Source organism: Medicago sativa, chromosome 1 (assembly GCF_051527215.1).
Source record: "Medicago sativa cultivar Bolivia chromosome 1, Bolivia_mono, whole genome shotgun sequence".
NCBI classification, from domain to species: domain Eukaryota; kingdom Viridiplantae; phylum Streptophyta; class Magnoliopsida; order Fabales; family Fabaceae; genus Medicago; species Medicago sativa.
This window is the reverse complement of record NC_140749.1, coordinates 86856617-86879639: the sequence shown is the minus strand read 5'-3', so window position 1 is coordinate 86879639 and position 23023 is coordinate 86856617. Positions and strand designations below refer to the sequence as shown.

Here is a 23023-nt window from a genome sequence, read left to right as displayed (position 1 = left end):
GTAATAATCATTATACGATTGTTATTTTCAATTGAAATAGAAAATTATTCTTTTATATTAGGGGTCTATTTTTACTATGAGAGTCGAGCCTCCAGTTTCATAGGGACGACATGCCAAAAACATATTTAATCCAAATAATAATAATAATATTTTATCAAAATTATAACAATAGATAATTTTTTTTTTTAAGAATGCACAAATGCTTCATGAGACACGCATCATGCATGAATCCTCGAGACATGAGCATCGTCACAAGTTGTAGAAACAGTTCCCTCTCTCGGTTTTCCCGATTTCTCAAACCCAGTACGACCAAAACTGTAGAAACAGCCACCAACTCCACTTTACAACCCCTCAGATCTCGCCACGTCATCACTAACTCAAAGCATTACAACGTGTCACCATCTCCACCGTCCACAACACCAGTAATTCCTTAATTCGGAGGGAAAATAAATAAATTCTACCACCGTATTTTCATTTTCCATGGAAGAAACAAAAAACGAAAAAGAAACGCATTAATAGATAATTAAATTAAAATAAAATATATAAAAAAGAGAAAGTGCACCATGGTTTTATAAAGCAACAATCCCCAATTTTCTTCTCTCCCTTTCTCTCTCTAACTTGCGTTTCTCTTCTCCGATCAGTTTTGTTTTCGCCGGCGAATTGATTCACTCATCGGCGTTTAATTTTCCGGTGAGGTAAGATTCTCGATCGAAACAATTTGCTTACCATTTCTTCTCCGATTAGTTTTTTGCTTCAGATCTGGGAGATTTCTGTTGACTTTGATTTAGGGTTTTTTTTTTGCGTTGGATTAGGTTTTGGAATTTGTGCTTAATTGCGCTTAATTGCGGTTGATTACTGGTGATGAAATTTTTGCGGAATTAGGTTTTGTTGTGGTGTTGGGTAGATGGAACCGGGAACGAGAATTGGTAGTCCTTCTGGGGTTGTGGTGAAGAATAGAAGCTCTTCGGGGTGTTTGATTGTCAGGAAGAAAGGGGATGCTTTGGGTGGTGGTGTTGGTGTTGGTGGTTCGAGTTCGCGGAAGCAGTATGATTCGAAGAAAGTAAGGAAAAAGGTGAAGGTGGAGGTTGATTCGAGTGATTCAGAATCGAGCGGGGAGTTAGTGATGCCGTCTGGTAGGAGGCTTGGGCCGGAGACAATCCGAGTTTGTAATAGTTTGAGTGCTCTTGAGCGAGGTGGTGGTAATGTTGGTGGCGGGGAGATTAGTAGGAAAAGGGAGAGGATGGAGCAGATTCGGCGTAACGGGGATGGTATGGTTGAGGGGAATGGGTTGGAGAGGAGGGAGAAGAAAGTTAAGTTGGATGTGTTTGATTTTGATGAGTATGATGGAGTAGGTAAGGAAAGGATGAGGAGGCAGTTTGATAATGACAGGGTTGGTTTAGGAGGGGGAAGGTTTATGGGAACAATGCACGCTGCTAGAGGTAGTGTTGATAGGGAAATCGAATCTGGTTCAAGCAGACACACTGTGGATAAGCGGAAAAAAGCGTATTATGACAGGGCAATTGGCTTGCATCCCGTAGATGGCGGTGAACATAGTAGGATGAAGATGAAAAGGGATGGAACTCAGCCTCCCCTGCCCTTGTTGAAGGAGAAGTTTAAACCTGACGAGTCCATTAGGGTTCAGGGAAAAAATGGTGTTTTGAAGGTGATGGTTAATAAGAAGAAGGTGGGTGGGTCAGTAGAACGCTATGAACAACGTAAACCAGTAGAAAGCAAACAGAGTTTAAGGGCTGAGGGCACTTCTAAGAGGAGTGTTCCGATCCATCCTTCATCACACTTAGAAACAAAATCCGCTGAGAAACAGGGTTTACTTGTTAGGCCAGAGAAGAAACAGATAACAACAAGAAAATCCTTGTCAAGTAAGGAAGACAGCAAGGGAAAGGAGCAGGATTCAGATGACAATGACACATCAATGAATCTGGAAGTAAAAAATATTAAAGCTCACACACCTTCAAAAAAGATAACCTCTGAAAATGAACAGACTCCTGTACATGACAAGTTCCCAACTACAAAGTCGAGTGAAGGGAAAATCAGGCGAGGTAGTGGCACAGAAAAGCAGAAACTACGAGAACAAATACGGGAGATGCTTCTGAATAAAGGCTGGACCATAGACTATCGCCCACGGAGGAATAGAGACTATTTAGATGCAGTTTACATTAATCCTGGGGGAACAGCTTATTGGTCCATCATCAAGGCCTATGATGCACTTCAAAAGCAATTGATTGAGGATGAGCGAGCGGCCAAAGGGGAGAGTTCTTCTTTTGCTCCTATTGCTGATGATGTGCTCAGTCAATTAACAAGGAAAACTCGGAAGAAGATGGAGAAAGATTTGAAGATGAAGAAGAAGAAGCAAAGGATTGATGACATTGATAGCGGAAAAGAACGGCAGATTAAAAGAACTTCTGGCAAAAAGCATCACATGAATAACATTGATAGTGATAGCAATGAAGACAAGTTAAGCTCCTTTATCAAGCAACAAGGAAGTAAATCGATGAAAGCTAAATTGACTGAAAATGCTGTTACCGGTGGTAGCTCTAAAAGCCAGAATGCTACAACTGAGAAACCATTCTCTGAAAATGACCCTCAGAACCTACATGGAAGGAAAAGTAGGAAACATGGAAGGTGCACTTTATTAGTTCGTAACAAGGGATTGAATTCAGAATCTGATGACTTTGTTCCATATACGGGCAAACGAACAGTGCTTTCCTGGTTGGTTGACTCAGGGGTAGTACAGGTAAGTCAGAAGGTTCAGTACCGCAGGAGGAAGAAAGTAATGCTGGAGGGATGGATCACAAGAGAAGGCATTCACTGTGGCTGCTGTAGTAAGATCCTCACAGTTTCAAAGTTCGAGCTTCATGCAGGAAGCAAATTGCCTCAGCCATATCAGAACATATATTTAGATTCTGGAGTTTCTCTTCTACAGTGCCAGATAGATGCGTGGGAAAAACAAGAGAATTCTGGGAAAATCAGTTTCCATTCAGTAGATGTTGATGGTAACGATCCAAATGATGATACCTGTGGTATATGTGGAGATGGAGGAGATTTAATCTGCTGTGATGGTTGTCCATCAACATTTCATCAGAGTTGCTTGGATATACAGGTATGTATTCATTTTATTTTGCTTTTGGGCATACTGCATGTTATGGTTTTTCAAATTTTAATTGGGTAAGTTATTGATCTCTGTAAGTTTTTTTTTTGTTGGTTCCTTTTTTAAAAAAAAAAAGCTTTGGTGGGTTGGGCTTTATTAGGACAGTTCTTGTTGATAGTTGTTTTGGTGGAAGAGAGCCGGTCAAATCTCATTATTGGAAACTTTGTTGCTCAGACAGCTGGAGGAGAGTGAAAACCCGGCACTATTCTTTATGGGTCATGCTAACATTTTCCTTTATTCGATTATAATATTTTGCCATATATCTTAGTGGACATGTTCAGAATTGGTATTTTGGGGCACCTTTTGCTTAATGACATTTTGGAACGGAATGTTCATTGTCAAGAAAGGGATGTTAATCACCAGTAGTTTTTATACCTGGAATGGTATCATGAATTTGTGGTTGATCAATAGGAGATGTATTGCTGTAAATAATTCAATTTCTTATTTTTATTTCTGGGGGTGTTGAATGAGTCCCGTCATATAGGTAGTGTCCAGTGTGCCACAAACTATAATAGTTTATCACTGACAATGATGTTATTGATGCCTTAGTTTGGCAACATAATTGGTGAGGATTATTTTCATTCTGAGGAGCTCATTTATTCTGTTGCAGATGCTCCCTCCTGGGGAATGGCGTTGTCCAAATTGCACCTGTAAATTTTGTGGACTAGCCAGGGCAACTATTGACAAAGAAGATGATGCAACTGTAAATGCTCTACGTACTTGTGACTTGTGCGAGGAAAAATGTATCGAACTTATCCTTGTTTAGATTTGAAGTTATTTCAATTCAATATGCACTTTGCTCTGCCCCATTCTGTTCGTTTTGGTTTGATTTTGTCTAATACACAACCTTCTGTTTTTTAAGATCATGACCGCTGCACTAAGGACATGGGTGCCCTTCTTGCTAACTCCAATATGTCAGAGCATTCCTTTTGTGGAAAAAGCTGCAAAGAGGTACCCTTTGCATGTTCTTGTGCCCTAGTTTATAGACTGTATACTTAACAGTTGCAGATATCTTCTTTCTACAAAATTATGTATTTAATATTTGTATTACTGAGTTGACAAAACAAGCAGCAAAACCAAAGTGAACTTTTGTAGAGCTAAGGCCTGACTGAATTTCATTCTTTATGCTTTTTCAGCTTTTTGAGAACTTGAAGAAGTACCTTGGGACCAAGCATGAACTTGATGCAGGCTTTACATGGTGTCTTGTTCGTAGAACAAACGATGATTCGGAAGCAGCTAGTAGGGGAGTCACCCAGAGGGTGGAGTGCAACTCCAAGCTGGCTGTTGCACTGACCGTGATGGACGAATGCTTTTTACCTGTTGTTGATAGGAGGAGTGGGGTCAATTTAATCCATAATAGTTTATATAATAGCGGGTAAGAACTAGTAATCACATTATGGCTGAACCATATACTTTTTGGTTCATGAGGTGCCTCATGTTATATTCTTTGGCATTCATAAAGCTGTAAATAGTTTGTCTGCTTCCTTTTTATCATTTTTCTTTCTAATATTTCTGGGTACACTGTTTGCTAATTTAAGTAGTTTCAAAGGGGATTGAACATTTTATCAAAATTATACCAACAAGTACATTAATTGTTGCTAAAAAATAACAGCACTTGCAGAATGATCTGCCACGAGCTTCAGCATTAGGCTTGATGTTCCATTTCTATCAATTTCGAAATTAAATCATTAACTCTTGCTCTGTAACAATCAGTATTCGATGCCTTATTGCTTTATATTCTGTCTGCAATGCAATGCAGCTATTTTGTCATAGGAAAAATATTTTTCAAAAAAAGGAGGAAAAGTACAACTAGCTCGAGAATATAATATACTGTTCATAACTGATAAATGCTAAAAACAAGGTAATACATAAAAGTTCTAGGATGCAGCAAGGCTATCCAATCTCTGCAAATCGGATAGGCAAAACCCCCTCAGAACAGCCATATGTCAAGCAGCACTGTGAAGCCATAAAAACAATCGTATTCCAGATAAAATCTTGGGTGACTTAGACTCTCTTATGATGCAGAAAATGGGGTGTGATTTTAGCATCGAACAGTGAGATTTTTATTGGGTGTGTAGCCCATCCTTGTAACTGTTTATGTATGTCTGAAATCTAGATAGCTTGATACTTGTACTATGTTCAACATATGTTAAATACATCCTCCAGACAGTGATATCACATTTTTTGTAGTACTTGTATATATTCTGAGGCTTAGGTCATCATGCTTTTATTATTTAAATGACTTTTGTTTCCTTGTTTGTCTTATATTATTAAATACATTTCATGGTGTTCATTTCATGATTTTGACCGCATGAATACTTTCTTGATATTGTTTGCTGTAAGATGCATATATATTTTTTTAACCTTTATGGGTTTTCTGTTTATTTTTTACAGGTCAAACTTCAGTCGGTTGAATTATACTGGCTTTTATACCGCTATTTTGGAGCGGGGTGATGAAATAATTTCTGCAGCATCTATCAGGTATTATGCATCCGCCGTCGTCATTTTATTTTATCTTTCTGCTAAACTTTATGAAGAGCCTCACTTAACCAACTCAGTGGATCCTTTTCCCTTTTATATACGGAGATTAGGACAATAATGTACTAACTATTTCTGTTTCACTTACTTACTGAGCAAAATGAGAGTAAACTTACTTGTTGGTCATTATTATCCTGTCTTAGGTTCCATGGGACTAAGTTAGCAGAGATGCCATTCATTGGAACTCGCCACATATATAGGAATCAGGGAATGTGCCGCCGGCTTTTTTCTGCCATTGAACTCGTAAACCTTCACAACTTTCCTTTTCTTTGCTCTTTTATCTGATATCTTTATACAATTTTCGTTGGCATATGCCCTTTCGCGTACATTTTTTATGAAACTGACACACTCTTATCTCAATCTCAATTTTTTATGAAACTGACACACTCTTATCTCAATCTCTACTTCTTGGAAGGCTCTTTGCTCATTGAAGGTTGAGAAGCTGGTTATTCCTGCAATTTCTGAACTTGTTCATACATGGACAACAGTTTTTGGCTTCACACATCTTGAGGAACCACTTAGGCAAGAAATGAGGTCATTGAATATGTTGGTGTTCCCTGGCATTGATATGTTACAGAAGCTTCTAGCAGAGCAAGGAAAACTTGAGGGTAATACAACCGGTGAAGGTGCTGATTATTTATTTACTTATTATTTATCAATTTTCAGCAAATTATTTGACTCTTTCACTTTTCTTTTCCAACAGATGCTGAGCAATTTGAGAATGGAGACGTGGGTTCTATTAAGCCTGCTGTGGTCAATGGGTTAGATATCAATTCACCCGCTTTGCAAGATCCTCATGGAAGTGAGGATGCTAGTTCCAATCTTGCCAATAAGATTAACAATGAATGTAGTGATGCTTCTCGAGATATAAGCAATCAAGGTTTATCTGGCAGAACTGTGTGCTCCAAATCTCATTCTGAGGAAAGAATATCTGATTTTGTTTCAGAAAACTGTGCTTCTCCTTCTAATTCTAGTCATGGGGTACTCAAAAAGAAAATTAAAATATCGATGTCTTCTCCCATCAATGATCCATCACCCAAATGTCAACTCATTTCACCAAATGATACTTCTACAAATGGTCTTCCATCGGATCACTCAGATAGTCATGAAATCCGAGCTTTGGGTCAAGCAACTGCATGTTCTGACCTAGCTACTGTAAAGAACATGGTTGAACCTGCTTCTGAGGGGAAACCTCATGCTTTCACTGATATGAATTGTGATTCACCAGGTCTTGACCAAAATCCTGTGTCGGATTCTCAAGTAGTGGATAATGCTTTGTCTTTTAAAGAGTTTGATATGAATGATGCCCATGTTGAGGTTCTCGAAGCTGGTCCTTTAGTGAATTCATCTCAGGCGAACAATACCGAAGAGAATAATGAAAATGTAGATGTCTCTGGTTCTGTTCTGAATCATGCTATCACAGATATGAATTGTGATTCACCAGGGCTAGACCAAAATCCCGTGTCGGATTCCGGAGTGGCAGATAATGACATGTCTTTAAAAAAGTTTGATATGAATGATGCCCATGTTGAGGTTGTTGAAGTTGGTCCTTTAGTGAATTCATTCGAGGGGAACAATACCAAAGAGAATGATGAAAATGTAGATGTATATGGTTCTGTTCTTAATCATGCTATCACTGATATGAATTGTGATTCACCAGGGCTTGACCAAAATCCTGTGTCGGACTCTCAAGTGGTGGATAATGATTTGTCTTTAAAAAAGTTTGATATGAATGATTCCCTTGGCGAGGTTCTTGAAGCTGGTCCTTTAGTGAATTCATCTCAGGCGAACAATACCAAAGAGAATAATGAAAATGTAGATGTCTCTGGTTCAGCTCTTAATCAAGATATCACTGATATGAATTGTGATTCCCCAGGACTTGACCAAAATCCTGTGTCGGATTCTCGAGTGGCGGATAATGCTTTGTCTTGTAAAGAATTTGATATGAATGATACCCATGTCGAGGTTCTTGAATCTGGTCCTTTAGCGAATTCGTCCGAGGCGAACAATGCCAAAGAGAATGATGAAAATGTAGATGTCTCTGGTTCAGTTCTTGATCACACTGAAAGTGATATGAATAATAATTCACCAGGGCATGACCGAAATCCTGTTACGGATTCTCAAGTGACGGATAATGCTTTGCCTTTTAAAAAGTTTGATATGAATGATGTCCGTGATGAGGTTGTAGAAGCCGGTCCTTCAGTGAGTTCATCTGAGGGGAACAATACCAAAGAGAATAATAAAAATGTAGATGTCTCTGGTTCAGCTCTTAAACCTGCTTCCACTGATATGAACAGTAACTCACCAGGTCTTGACCAAAATCCTGTGGTGGATTCTCAAGTGGCGGAAAGTGCGTCTTGTAAAGAGTTTGATATGAATGATACCCATGTCGAGGTTCTTGAAGCTGGTCCTTTAGTGAATTTGCCTGAGGGGAACAATGCCAAAGAGAATGTTGAAAATGTAGATGTCTCTAGTTCTGTTCTTAATCATGCTGGTGAGAGTTCCTTGCAGGTAAGATCTGATTTGAATGGTGAACTTGCATATGAAGGGAAAAATAATTCACATTTGGACACAGAAGTTGCTTCAAATGAAATGCATTTTGATGAAACTGGCGTAAATCCTTCCGGTGATAGTGCTGAGACTGACCAAGCATTGAATGGCTGAGTTTAACATCATTGATGTCTTCAGTTCTACAGCTCATGCAACATTTACAATTTTTCACTTAAAGATTCAATGCCTTATGTGCAACCATTTTTCAAGGCTTTGGAACTTATATGTCATGCTTTAATCTAGATAGTCTGAAAAAAGGTTATATAAATTTCAAGGGAAATAGTAGCGGGTCCCTTGCGTTGTTGTTTAAGTATGAATTTCTTAAGGTTCTAAGTTGACTTCATTCCATATGAATGTTTCTTCTGCCAAAATGTTTCTAGGTTGCTTTTGGTTCAAGTTGTGTCCATATGGGTCCATCGGGTGAAGCTGTTTTCCTGTAATGTGCACCCATCCTTCATAGTTTCATACCCAAGCAGATCCTTTGAGTGTACTATATATATGATATATGATATATGCTTCTCGTTGTTTGTATCTGAAAATCTGTGGAGTGAATTTGGCTTCCTTTTCAAGCCCTGTTTGCAATTGACTATTTTTCCACAGTAACTCATTACATATAATCATCTGGCAGATACTTGTTTTATTTGATATTTTTGGTTACTTTCCTAGTTTTTTTGAGTCATATATGGTACCAAGAAACTATGTTTATCCAATTCTGGTCCTCCACATTGTTATCCGTTTCTGCTCAAGCTCTCCAATTGGTCGCGATGTTCCCTTTTCCGGGGTCGCCAATGCATCCACCAACATTCAAAGGCGTGTCTTGTTAAAATTGAATGTGTTTGAATAGTATTTTTTGTGTACATCATAAACCAAATTTGTGGGTGCATATGCACTATAGTAAATAATGACCGTGCTTGTAAGATGTAAAGACCTTTTCTTTGTGGAGGGTTTATTTGGGTGATGAGATTTTGCTTTTGTTTCTTCAACTTTTTTGTAATGAAGGTAATATGTTTGATATTAAAACGACAATTGCTGTCGTCTTGAATGAATTACTGTACTTTGTCATCAGTGTTTATTTTCAGAGTGGTAATAACTATAGGTGCGTGCTTATTTTCAGAGTGTTTGGGTATCATGCATCTCGCTTGTTTTTGTTTTTGACGGTTAGTCCATAGATAGAAGTGGTATAATAGATGTTTATTTTTTGACCCTGGTGGAATTTCCAGTTTGATGCATAGATTATATAATTTTAGAACCTAGCTGGGAGATTTTTTGTTTCAAGTCCAGCAGCACGTTTTCTCTATGTTCTTCGTCATGACCGAAAGCCTAAACTACTTTCAAAAGAATGAAAATAATTTGACAACATAATATTAATATTCAGTGTAAACTCTAAATTGTTAATTAATGGAAAAACAAATTCCACATGCTGCACTAGAGGAGGGAAGTGCACGTCCCCAAGCATCTTCTTGTAGGTTATGTTTAGACTTTAGATCTTAAAATCGATAAGTAGAATGGAGAAGAGTGAAGGGTAAATGTAGTGGAATGAAACTAAAATTCAATTCCATGTTTTATTTAAAATTCAGTGCAATTAACATTATATTGTTAGGGTAATGATGTTTGTATAATCATTTTGTGAAAATTTTAGAACAACCTCCTTGCTTCTTCTGTTGGGACAAAAACAATAGAGGGGGAGAAAAAAATAAGAACACACTAAGAGTAAGAATTGTCCTAAAATTGTTGAACAAATAACATTTTTTTAAAGTTGAATTGTGGTTTTATTCACGAATTTGAACATTAAAACAGTGTGTGGTGGAGTAATTCAACTTCAAATGTTGGAAATTTTCGGTGGGTTTCTCTTGGCATTTGTTGAATTACCATGGCAGTTTTGGGAAAAAATTCGTGGCCATAATTTGGTATTCAAGAAGGATTTTAAATCTACTTGTATTAAAGCTAATTTTCTATCTACCTTAATCTCATTCAAAAGGGTTGCCAATCGAGCAACCATTGTTGCAATTTTGTTCTCAATTTAAATTGTATCCTTGAAGTTCATATTTTGGCGAAGATCATCATACACATTATTTAATATTTATTGCCACAAATCATATTCAATCAGTTAGATCGTCATTTTCTCCTGTTAATCGAATTAAGCTTAATTGTGATGGATCAGTTGCCCATTTTGTGTGTAAAAGCTTCTATGAAGGAGTTCTTAGTCATTGTCATGACCTTTCTTTACCATGTCCTTTCTTAAGTGTTCGATAACATGTGCTGAATTATGGGCATTACTATCACTGTTCTTTAACCAAGCAGCGTGGATTCCAACAAATCATTGTAAAAAGCGATTTTGTCCCAACCATTAGAATGATGGAAGAGAGTGTTACTCGTTCAAGTATTTCTCATCATCTCTTGTCTCATATTAAGGCATTACGTTCTCTATTCACTAATATTCGTTAGCAACATCTACACTATTAGTGCTCCTGTAAAGTCCGGTATCAACCAATTTATTCATTTACATTTTTTTTATATTCGTTAGCAACATCTACACTATTAATGCTCCTGTAAAGTCCGGTATCAACCAATTTATTCATTTACATTTTTTTTTATGTTCTTCTAAATTTTCTGTCTCTTCCCACCATGAAAGGTTGAATTTGTATTCATAAAGGTATTTAGTCTAGAGCAATGTTATTTCAACATCAATTTGATTGACAACCACATGGACAACCATGTTTTTACAAAGAAAATTTAGTATTGACACGAAAACCAAAGCAGTAGAGAGATAAAGTAAAAATATAATGTGAGTATGAGAGAGAAAGTTGTCACAAAAGTTGTTAGAAAATGGTTGTACAAATATCTTTTCTCTTTAGTCTATTTTGAGCCTTTGGTTCCTTTCTATTCACCAATTTTTTTTATTGCTACAACCAACTACTCTTTTCTTCTTGAGCTCTTTTATTATAAACATGTTAAAGATTTAGATATTTAAATACTTATTTTATAATATTAGTGAACTAATAAGATGATATAAAATACTACTTTAATTTATAATACTTCAAATAATAGCACTAGAATTTATCAAACTAAGGAAATCAATAGAGAAGGAAATATGATGATATGTTTTGATTTCTCAAAATGGTGTGTTTTTACATGAATCAAAGTGTGGTATTTATACTACTAAATTTACCACTTTTACATGTGTGAAATTATTTGTTTTACCGTTCTAATTTGACATTTACATAGGTAATAGGTAATTGACCCTTACTATTGTAAGTTGACATTATGGATAGATATTTCAACCTAAATAGCAAGACCTATAATTGTAGAATAATTTATGTTTTTATAATTTCTTATAACAAAACATTTTTTTGGTCAAGAAAAAGTTTTTTTTACTCAACTTCTACTTTTTTTATTACGTAAATCAACTCTTACTCTTTTGTTTTTTTTACAAACCTTTTACCTAGTAAATTTTATCAAGAAGACCAAAAAGTACACTAAAATATTTTCTTACAGTAGAACTAGTGGTAGTACGACACTTCACAAACAGCACATACAATACAACAAGATCTTCTACCAACAATTTGCATCTGTTCCCGACAAACTACTTCACTCTCTTTGTTTGTGTTTTGATTTCACAGTCGCAATCTTAATGGAGCTGACTTTACCTCAAACTCAGTTGCACTCAAAGTGTCTTCCATTTCCGTCTCTGAAATCATCTAGGGTTTCTGTTTTTCATAGAATTACACCCAACCCAACATCCCCACTTTTTCAAGCTTCAATCTTTTCCCGCAATCTCACCTCACTGAATCCTCCCAGGAACATCTCCGCCGCTGCTTTGGTGGATGGCAATGGCAACAACACTTCAACTTTCCCAATTGACTCAGGTTTTACTTCTTTTTCCTCACCCCTGCCCCTTTTAAGATTTTCGATTTTTCAATGAAATTTGATTACTTTTTTATCATTTCAGGTGCTAGAATTGGAGAGGTGAAAAGGGTCACCAAGGAAACTAATGTATCAGTTAAAATTAATTTGGATGGAAATGGGGTTGCTGATAATAGTTCTGGAATTCCCTTTCTTGATCATATGCTTGATGTTAGTATTGTTTTCAACTCAATTAATGTTATGCTTTTTTTTACTTTTTATTTTTCATCTATCAAACACTAACACATACACCGAACACCGACACTTGGTCACCTATAAATATTTAAAATAAATGGAAGTGATTGATTATATGTGATGATATTGTGCTGTTGTCCGACTCCAACACTTGTCCAGTCAATCTAAAGTATTGTTGCTATATATTGTAACTTGTAAAGCCAGAATGTGTATTATTCCGTTGTGAGTTTTTGTTATAGTAGAATACTGAGCATGTGAATCATGTAGTATATGTAGATATTAGATAATGAGCTAGGTGCACATGGGATGAATGGTGAACTTATCTATAAAAGAATTTATCTAGGATGTAATAGAAGTTCTGAACTGTTAGAATCAGATTGTAATGATAACTGATTAGGGTTTTTATTTTTATTTTTGTCTCCTTTCTAACTCAAAAATTAGTCATTAATGGTGTTAGGGTTTTAAAGTTAAAATTATTGAATGGATGATACATCATTTACGGGAACAAACTTGGTTGTGATTTTTCAGCAACTTGCTTCACACGGACTGTTCGATGTACATGTAAAGGCTACAGGTGACACACATATTGATGACCATCACACAAATGAAGACGTCGCTCTTGCTATTGGAACGGTACTGCTAACAGCTAAGTGAGCTGTTTATTTCTTTTCTTTTTGGCTCTACTTATTACAGTTGTTCCTGGAGTGTCGAACATGCTTCATTATTTTAGGTTGAGGATATTGCTTAAAGATAGGTGTGAAGTTAAATCTTTGCATTGGACTTCATCTTTTCTATGCAAAATGCAATTTAACTAATTGACCACAACACCTCTAACAATGATTATAATCTTATCACCGTGGGAATTTTCAATCAACTTAGAACTTTGTTTTTTAGTGTATTAGCTTCTATCTATGATCATAGTAAAACTTAGATTTCTGTTACTTCGTCTCCAGGCTTTGCTGCAGGCTCTTGGTGATAGGAAGGGTATTAACCGGTTTGGTAACTTCTCTGCTCCACTTGATGAAGCATTAGTTCACGTTTCTCTGGTAATTTGCGTACTGTTTATAGCAATAATCATCAACTCTCTGTTAAAGATTTAAGTTAACGTGTGTTGGGGAATGCATGATTTGTCCTTGCTTACAAATATGGTAAATCTGTAAATGGTTGAAGAAACTTTGAAACTATGTAATGGATTTTGCATGTGCGACTTAATAATCATACATTATCATGTTGATTATCCACATCAATAAATTTTGCGACTCAGAAAGTTCAGTTATCAATGGCGAGCCAGTGAGCTTGTTGCCCTGTGTCATGGCTTTCTCGTTCACTCTAGCAGTACTTGTTCACAAGGTTTCTGAATTGAAATTCGGAAGTTTTAACGACCATCTTAATCACATTTATAAGCTTATTTTTCCACTATAATTTCTATTTTGTGCTTCATTATAGCTTTCCTCCCTGTACTTGTCCAGGATTTGTCTGGCCGACCGCATCTTGGTTATGATTTAAACATACCTACTCAGAGAGTCGGGACGTATGACACTCAGGTAGTACACGTCTGTTTAAATATACTTCATGGTTCAGTTTAGAATTTTGTTTATACAGCTTTTGACTATTGAGCTTCAAATGGATAGCTCATATGTTTTAATGACGTGTAAAATTTATCTTGTTACTTGTTCCTTTCACCTTTACCCTTCATTATTTTTGCTTTCTCATGAGTCCTCTGCATATCCTTGTCTGTAGTTGGTGGAGCATTTTTTCCAGTCATTGGTGAACACGTCTGGTATGACTCTTCACATTCGACAGGTACTGATACATAGAATATAGGTCAGAGGCGGTTATAGTCATTGCATTTTTTATAAGTATATATGTGCCTTTCATATGAAAGAAATATGCTGAATGCTATGGATGTTTTACCAGGCTAGATGCTCTCTCTACATTCTTCATGCACTGATTACATATTCAAGCCTCAGTTTTCAGAGACCATGCTTTTTTAATATATATTTTATTCCAATTTTGAATTCATTTGTGCAGTTTTCTGGAACAAATTCCCATCATATTATTGAGGCAACCTTCAAAGCATTTGCTAGGGCTCTTCGGCAAGCAACAGAGTATGATACACGCCGCCGTGGAACAATACCAAGGTCTAGCTCAAACCATTTTTTTTTGTATTTCTTAGTAAATTTTGTATGAAGATGATTGTAATTAGATTATATGGACTATGCTGTCAGAGTTACGTAAAAATTATTTACATTTTTCCTCCTCGTTACTTTATTACAACAAGATGATATCTCTGATCCTGTATTGAATGTTCAATTCCTTGTTTATACTCTGGATTGAATAATTGATTTTACTTCTTGAAAGAAAAGTAACAATACTCCCAGTCATGTTTAAATAAAATTATCTGCTGAGACTGTTATGTTCAAATAAGTTGTCAATCACGGATCGCGGAAAATAGCAGTTTGTTCAAATTTTGCTATGATATAGTGTTGTAGTTTCACTATAGCCACTATTTGACAACACTTTGTATTAAATAGCATATCGTAGAACAGTAATGATTTGTTTAAATTTCGGTACACTAGACAACACTGGTTCAACTAGTAGAATACCCTCACCAATATAAATTAAGGATTATCAATCATCATATTAACTAATACTAGTTAGCTGATAATTGTAAATTAAAAAATCAGGGTTTTGTTTATGCTTTTGAATTAACATTTATAATTCTTTTGTTAACACTGTAAATTTCCTCAAATATGCAGTTCAAAAGGGGTTCTGTCGCGTAGTTAATATCTTCAGCTGCTATCCATAATTGGATCGAGGCATCAAGCTATAACTTACGTAAGCGGATCTCAGCAGCTCATCAAGCATTTGCATCGAAATGTTCCTTAGATGGCCGTGGCTCATAAATGCCAGTCCTTTGGGTCAGCATTTGTGACAAATTCCTAGTCTCTGTAAACAACATTGTTGTAATCATATTTATTCTACAAGTTACTTTTCTTCTTAGCTTTCTTTGTACATAAGGATTCAGACCACATGAGAATCAGTTTGACAGTTTCAATAAGAATATTCTGCACTTGAGTAGAAAGATTGATGTTAATTTTAAAACTCAGGAGCTTGCTAGCCCATATATGCTGCTCTTCCCCCTGCATTTTTGTTCAGTTCAGGAACTTTAGGCGTCTTTGCTATGATATGATTATTTTGATGCTTCCACCTTTGCTACGTAGGTGGTGCCTCAAGAGCAATTTTCATACTTCAATCATTAGTTCCCTCTCAATCAGATTTTAGTTGGGCCTTGTTTGTTAAAAGATTATAAAAAGACTATTACTTTTCACACCCTGTGTCTTTCCTCGCGCGCCCTATTTTTTTCCCAAAATACCCCTTGTCCGGATAACAGAATCTGAACACATTCCGGAATATTAATTTCGGATTTATTCGTGTATTTTGTCACTTCATCCACCCTGATGGATGATGATGCCAGTTATGAATGTATTGATTCGGATTATATAATCCGAAAATTGTAGATAACTTCCGGATTATATAATCCGAAAAGTGTAAATCACCCTGTTGAAAATCAACAAAAGGGGGTGGTGAACGATGGTTCCGGATTATATAATCCGGAAAGTGATAATCCTGTCCGGATTATAAAATCCGGACTGCATCAGTACAGAGGCAGAAACCATCTGTTTTGGCTGAGCCTCTGTTTTAGAGCAGATTCAGTCAATGTTTTTGGCCTTTGACCATATGCAAACTAAAAAATCAAATTATAACATCAAAATTAACAACACAATATAATTTTCAAACTTTAATAAAACATAATTATCCAAATGGTACATAACATAATTATCCAAAATATTCAAACATTAAAATTACATAAAATACTATCAACCCCTAATAACTACACCCCCAGCACCTCTGCCACCACCCCTGCCACCACCTCTGCCACCACCCCTGCCATCCTCAGTAGCTCCCCGACGACGGTAAACTTTCCCATCATGCACCTCTTTCAACGCATCCTCCAAATGCTGCCATTCCTCAGTCTCTTTCGGCACGAGACCACTTCTCATCACATCATAGACGTGGTCTCTGATGCGGCTCATCCTTCCGCTAAGCTGTAAGTACGCAAGGTCTCCATCCTCCTGAGCAGCTCGCGCATCAAGGACCTCACGCTTTGGTGGCCTCGGCACCGGTACCGGCATGTCTGGAAGAATCATGCGTGGATGGGAATGGCGATAAAACCAATCAATGTATCCATCTACTGCCTCCACATAATGAACTGCAGTCTCTCCCAATATCTGAGGTGTCAGCGCATAATCAAGTGCATGCTGAAAGCGGTTTGTGATCTCCACCAAATTAACACCAGTAGGTGCACTCTCAAGGGGATGTCTCGGTATGGTTTGAACCCACCCAAACTGACGAAGCACCCTCTCCGGCAAATATCTCACCATGCGCTCTCCGAATCTCAGCCATCCAAAGTAAAGGCCGACCTGCTGAAACGGACTTGCTTGACGGTGCGCTCCATTTGGGGCCATGACAACTCGTCAAATCCAGCGCATCCAGATGGGTTCTGTAGGTGTCTAATGTACCTAAACCAGACAGTGGTAAAAAAACACATCGCTCGTGGGTACTGATTCTCTAAATATCCTTCCCAGACATCCTTGCTTCCCATACCTGGGAAGTGGTGAAACACCCAAGCCTGCACCAAAGACAACACAAGTTTATATATACAAACCATATACACTTAAATTTAAAAAAATAAAACATAGTTTTTAATTTATACCTGCAACAAAGTCAGGTATCCTGCCACCTGACTGGTGTTCCAACGTGCAGCATTGTTGAGCTCCTTCTACAAGTGAGCTAGTGCCGCAGCTCCCCATGAAAAACCAGCAACAATCTCAAGGTCTCTGAAGTACTTCAGGTACACAACATCCACAACCCATTGGCTCTTGTCACTGAATATCGTGATCTCCACCAAGTACAGCAAATATTTGCGGATAGCCTGATCCTGCAACCTCTCCACCTCCGGAGTCACATCATACTCGGCCGCCAAATCCCTCCGCTCCTTCAAACGGTCCTTGAAGATCCTCTCCAAGTAGCTAAATCGGCAACGTGCACCTTTGGTCTTTTCGACCTCAAAAAGAGCATCACCCGGATCAGACCCCAAGTACAACTCCATCCATTCCACCGCCTCATCCCGTGATAAGGACCCGTGGGACAGGAGCATGCCGTCAATGGGGAGATGCAGCAAACATGCCACATCATCAAGTGTGACTGTCATCTCCCTAATAGGAAGGTGGAAGTTGGAAGTCTCCTCGTGTCACCTATCCATAAAGGCACAAATCAGATCGTGGTCAAGCAAGCTGTAGCTGGTATCCTGAAGCCAACCAAGGCCGGTGTCATGCAATTTGTTTTTCCACCACCGTGCAGCCATGATAGGTTTGGTGTCATTATCATGCATCACATATATCTTCTTTCCATTGTTGACGCATTTTAATTTTGGACGCCACTGCAAATAATTAAAATTAATAAAGTGAGTTTAAACTCATGGCTTCACAAACAGAAATTACAGTAAATAAACATGCAGATTTAATAGCACATAAACAGGCAGTTTCAGATATAAAGTGAGTGAGTTTAACACTAATAAATACCTCTCCATCAACCGCCTTTCTGGCCACGTGCACATGGTACCTCCACAGCAGGCCAGTCTCGTGTGGGCCACCGAGATAGTCATCTAGTGGCTCAGGGTCTACCACCTTCTTCTTTCGCCTTTGCTGTGGCTCGGCATCTTCCATTTCCTTGTCAGCCTGCAGCTCCTCCTCAAGCTCCTGCTCCTCCATATGCTGCAATTCCACATCAGCCTGCTCCTGCTCCATGTCCATATACTGTTGCTGCTCCGGCTGATGCTCGACATCAGCACGACGCCCTCTAGCACCCGGACGCCTAGGAGGAACACCACCTTCCTCCTCCAGCCGTTGGCGACGCTCTCTCCTACGGGAAGCATGCCCTGCCTCCCTTACGCGCCGAGTATTAGAGGTTGAACCTGCTGTGACATGCACACAACACAATCAGCACAAAGCAGTAGAAAACAGACGGCCAAAACCAATACCGGTGTTTCCGGAATTTATTTTCCGGAATGTAACAATACAGTCCGGAAAACGAATTCCGGATTGCTTCAGTTCATAGGGAAAAAAATCCGAACAAATTACTTGCATGCATACAGAAATTGAACTAACCTTCCATGTGATGTTCCTCAAGGATTCAAATGCGGTCCGTTTGAGGAAGATTTCACCGATTTTGGTTTGATTTTTGCAGTTCGGATTTTGGGATTAGAGGGAGAGAGAGAGTAAGAGAGAGTAAGTGAAAAGTGAAACTGTAAAAATGGGGGGTGAACGCCCTTTTATACTTCGAATGAGTCCGGAATATGTAATCCGGACAGGAAGTTAATATTCTGGAATATGTATTCCGGAGGGTAATTTAGTCATTTTTCTAGGGCGCGTGAGAAGGGCACAGGGTGGAAAAAGTAATAGTCTTATAAAAAAGTTATTTTGATATTTAATAATTTAGGAATTCTTTTTATAAAAAGAGTAAATTACACTCCCCTCCCCTCTAAGATGCTTGAATTACACTCCCCTCCCCTCCCCTTTTATGTTAAAATATACAATCCCCTCCCCTCTAAGATGCTTGAATTACACTCCCCTCCCCTTTTATGTTAAATATTTAAATTATAAAGAAATTAATTATTTTTTCTTAAATGGTGGTTCAAAATTAAAATATAACATAAAAATATTTATTTATGTTATATAGATTAAAGTGTAGATCATATTTAATTATTAAGGGAGGAGGTTGTGATTCAAGCATCTTATAAGGGAGGGGAGTATAAAGTTTACTTTACAAAGGAGGGGAGTGTATATTTTAACATAAGAGGGGAGATGAGTGTAATTTACTCTAAATTTTACTTTACAAGGGAGGGGAGTGTATATTTTAACATAAGAGGGGAGGGGAGTGTAATTCAAGCATCTTTGAGGGGAGGGGAGTGTAATTCACTCTTATAAAAAATAAGCTACTCTTCCTTAAAAAAAAAAATACTATGTTTTTTTATTACTATAATATCACTTTTTTAAAAATAAAATCAGTTATAAAAAATGAATTTTACAGAGCTGCTACTCCAAACTGCTTTTCATTCGAAACAGTTTATTTTTTATTGTCTTCAGGTTCTATTTTTAAATAAAACTATATAACAGGCGGATGAAGATTTCTAAAAAAGTTAATTTTATATAAAAAGTGAATTTTTTCATTAAAAAAAAAGTATAACAAACGATCGAATGGTTTGGCTGAAAAAAATGCAAGGGAGCTATTGTGTTGCAACTGCAATACACTCATTCCATTGGTGGATGAATTGTGCTGCAACATCAGTACACTCATTCCATTAGAAGGGATATATAGGTGACTTGAACTACTCAACTTTTTAACATGTCTTTTCAATTTCATTCTAAGTTGTCTTTTTTGAGCAAAATTGCCCCTCATTGTTTCACACTACATACCCCATCATTTAGTGAAACAACTTCCTTAAATGATTGACATGCTCCTCTTGGCTTGTACTATACTTGGGATATCATAAAAAAAAAAAAAAAAAGGCCAAGGTGAATTTACTGATGTCATTATTCATCATGGGCAAAACTATCAACACTCCCTTTCTTGTAACACAGTCATCTCTTTTATAACAAAGCCACCGGAAGACATCGAAGCACTGTTGAGAATGACAATATTATAGACATGCAATCCTGAAAAACTTCATCAAATTTCAAATTTGTGCACATCGAACAAACATATCTGTTGGAAACTATGAACATAATTCTTCCTGTCAATGTTTTTGTGCTCAGTATTCTTACCATATTGATCATTACAAGTATGGCGTATTTCTTGTCAAAAATGTTAATCTACTTTGCTTCACCAAACAATTGAAGAGAAAACACAAAATAACGATGGCTTCCTAAGGTGAACCGCCTAGTCAGAGGGTTACCACCACCTCCGCATAAAACAAATGACGGGTTTGCAGCTTGCTGCACGGTGCAACTACTATAGGAGGGGTCTAAACTCTCTTCTTTTCTTAGATTCTAAAACATGATACAAATAATTAAGAGCCCATGGGTAAATATAGTATCATAAACATAGTGAGTTTTGATCCATGATATACTAACTCTGGATAACCATCGACATTTTAGAGTGTAAGTCGGGTATCATCTGTACGCAACTGCAAAGACAAATTCCTATTATACAACTTAGGGGTAATACATTTATAACAATATATAAATGTAATATATCACGGCCACGGGTGACGAGAAGTTGGTTTATCATGAACCAAAACTTATTTGGAACATGGTATGCACAGAATCTGTAAAACATGAGGCTCAATTTTCTTCAGTCCTCTCTGTCTTGGGTTTTTATTTTTATCAGTGGAGGTGAGGGGTAATTATCAACCAAAACTAGGTAAATATATTTCACATGACAAAAGAATAGAAAGACAGAAGTTTGATCAGCGTCTTGCTACAAAAGAATTTACTACTCCCATGCTATGTTTCCTGGGGTTTGAAATAGTGGTTTCTATAACACATCCTGGAAGATTTCTACAAAAATTCTTCAGCAGTATTCAGATAATCTAATATTTCAGACTTAACTTCTGTCGGCAGTGGGGCTGATGGCCCTGCCTTTGAGTAAAAGTTTGCCAAAGATCTTACGGCTTTTACCAAAGCAACATATGATTCCTGAAAAGAATCAACCCAAAGCAAGATTATATATATTTGCAAAAAAAAAAAAAAGCTGGTCTACACCAAAATGCTAACAAATATGCTAGTCAAAGCATTGAATTTTCTTTGCTTAAGTTCAGTCAGAAGTACATACTTCTTGTGCAACAGTCTGGTTTCCCCTCCAACTACCAAGATACTCCCGAATCGACTCCTTTGCTGCATCTGCAGTCCGTCTAAATTTGGCATTGTCATCAGGGTCTTCATTTAAAGATTCACGCAGTGTCTTCACTACCTCTTTTGCTGACTTTAAGTAAGCCTTTGGCAAAACTTTCCCTGACTTTGTCTTCTCATTGGGATCAAATAACGATTTTACGGCTCCAATAACCCCATCATCATTTTCCTCTTTGCCAGCTGACTTCTCTTCAGCCCGTACCATTAATGGTGATAAACCGTAACAGCATGTTATTGTAACCAATGAAGTGCCAACACTGATTGAAAGGTGTCTACGACTAGAAACTTCGAGAGGAAGCAGAGCAATATTAGACCTGGATTGCAGTTTATCTGTTATATTGTAGAAATGCTGTCAATAAACGAAGGACCTACTGTTACTAGGTTTATCATGTTATAAGTATTGCATGAGACTAAGACTCTGTTTGGATAAACAACTTGACTAAGTGTTTATAGCATTCACGCTTATCATATAAGTAATTGTACAAACTATTTCTATAACAAAAGATAAAATAAAGACAAATTGTTTTCATATAAGTTATACACTGTTTTCATAAATTATTCTGGATAGTTTATGAAAATAAGCTAAAAACGACTTATGGATGAGACGTGTCATCAGTTGTATCCATAACTTCCCCAAACAGTCTTACAAATGCTTGTGTCAGCTCAAATAGTGCAAAGATGTTGTCCACTTTCAATTCAAAGATACAATTTCTCTTATTTTATTGTTATCCAAAAAGGATTAGCGGCGCAGCTTGTTGTCCTCTTGCCTTCCATTTATGTATAAATTATTATAATTTAAAGAAAAAAGGTTTTTGAAATAGTTAGGACATATGATACCTTCAATGTCAAATCTTTTGATACCTTCAGAACTTGTAATGGAACACATATTTGCTGCAAAGGTAGCTGCCATTCTTCTTTATAAATTTCCAGAATGCTGACTACATCCACAAACCAGCAATAGTCTCTTCTTCAATCTTGCAACTATAGAATTTCAACTTTATGAGTCATGCAATTATTCATAATTTTTTTCTTCATTAAAGCGTGAATGGTTGAAAAAGTAGACTAATACATATACATATATTAAAACTACAAACTAATTTAGGAACAAATTAAATTCTTGAGAAATAGTAATTGAAAATTGAAGAAAGGAAATAAAGGCAAGGATGTGAAAGAAGAGAACGTTACCTGTGCAAATGGAAGGCTCCGAAAAAAATCTACAAGAACACACTTGGGGGCTTATCCGAAGATACCGATATGTTGTTCATCTTTTTAGAATCTTTTTAATCATGTGTTTCGTTTATTATTTATTAAACGTTTAATAATTTTTAAATCTCTATATTATATTATTATTTTAACATTTTGTTTTATTCTTTCTAAAAATTTCCTTCAATGTCCTTAAAAGGTTTTGGATCACCATTTTGGTTTCTATTTTAAGTCAATTTATGTATAAAATTTTGAACGAGTTTTTGTAAGAATGTTTAAAATATTATAATAACCTAAAAAAAATAGATTTTTTTAACAAAACATGAATTTTTACGTGTCAAAAACCTAAAAATTCATATTTAATTCATATTTTGTTAAAAAAATTTAAACTTTTGCAAAAGAGAATTCTATAACATACGAAACATGGTTGTAAAAAAAAAATTCAAAATTTCAAATGATATACATATATTAACTTTAAAGCAGTGATCAAAAGTAG

The 23023-nt window shown here is 36.8% G+C and overlaps 4 protein-coding genes across 9 annotated transcripts; 2 read left to right on the top strand and 2 right to left on the bottom strand.

The window, feature by feature from the left end:
- Window positions 1-571: 571 nt before the first annotated feature.
- On the top strand, window positions 572-8823 carry LOC146958641 (uncharacterized). 4 transcript variants are annotated; one of them, XM_085740178.1, is made up of 9 exons: window positions 572-695; window positions 813-3118; window positions 3777-3909; window positions 4029-4117; window positions 4303-4541; window positions 5561-5647; window positions 5848-5947; window positions 6120-6312; window positions 6408-8823. In XM_085740178.1, the coding sequence occupies exons 2-9, from the start codon at window positions 905-907 to the stop codon at window positions 8366-8368; spliced, it is 5016 nt and encodes a 1671-aa protein (XP_085596304.1). In that variant the 5' UTR covers window positions 572-695; window positions 813-904; the 3' UTR covers window positions 8369-8823. The 4 variants fall into 4 exon arrangements, with proteins under 4 accessions (XP_085596304.1, XP_085596302.1, XP_085596303.1 ...); XM_085740176.1 differs by having other exon boundaries at window positions 6120-6330; XM_085740177.1 differs by having other exon boundaries at window positions 572-3118.
- A 2952-nt stretch (window positions 8824-11775) lies between these two features.
- Window positions 11776-15437, top strand: LOC146958640 (imidazoleglycerol-phosphate dehydratase, chloroplastic-like). The gene is made up of 8 exons (XM_085740170.1): window positions 11776-12120; window positions 12204-12328; window positions 12881-12985; window positions 13306-13398; window positions 13822-13896; window positions 14093-14155; window positions 14384-14493; window positions 15112-15437. Exons 1-8 carry the CDS (start codon window positions 11886-11888, stop codon window positions 15137-15139), a joined length of 834 nt encoding a protein of 277 aa, XP_085596296.1. The 5' UTR covers window positions 11776-11885; the 3' UTR covers window positions 15140-15437.
- A 679-nt stretch (window positions 15438-16116) lies between these two features.
- On the bottom strand, window positions 16117-17856 carry LOC146958639 (uncharacterized). The gene is made up of 2 exons (XM_085740171.1): window positions 17130-17856; window positions 16117-17045 (listed from the first exon to the last, which is right to left on the bottom strand). The coding sequence occupies exon 2, from the start codon at window positions 16879-16881 to the stop codon at window positions 16234-16236; it is 648 nt and encodes a 215-aa protein (XP_085596297.1). The 5' UTR covers window positions 16882-17045; window positions 17130-17856; the 3' UTR covers window positions 16117-16233.
- Window positions 17857-20483: 2627 nt separating this feature from the next.
- LPA19 (photosystem II 11 kDa protein-like protein) lies at window positions 20484-22604 on the bottom strand. 3 transcript variants are annotated; one of them, XM_085740172.1, is made up of 4 exons: window positions 22510-22604; window positions 22162-22305; window positions 21248-21654; window positions 20484-21111 (listed from the first exon to the last, which is right to left on the bottom strand). In XM_085740172.1, the coding sequence occupies exons 2-4, from the start codon at window positions 22232-22234 to the stop codon at window positions 20974-20976; spliced, it is 618 nt and encodes a 205-aa protein (XP_085596298.1). In that variant the 5' UTR covers window positions 22235-22305; window positions 22510-22604; the 3' UTR covers window positions 20484-20973. The 3 variants fall into 3 exon arrangements, with proteins under 3 accessions (XP_085596298.1, XP_085596299.1, XP_085596300.1); XM_085740173.1 differs by having other exon boundaries at window positions 22186-22305; XM_085740174.1 differs by having other exon boundaries at window positions 21248-21638; window positions 22510-22601.
- Between the last annotated feature and the right edge of the window lie 419 nt (window positions 22605-23023).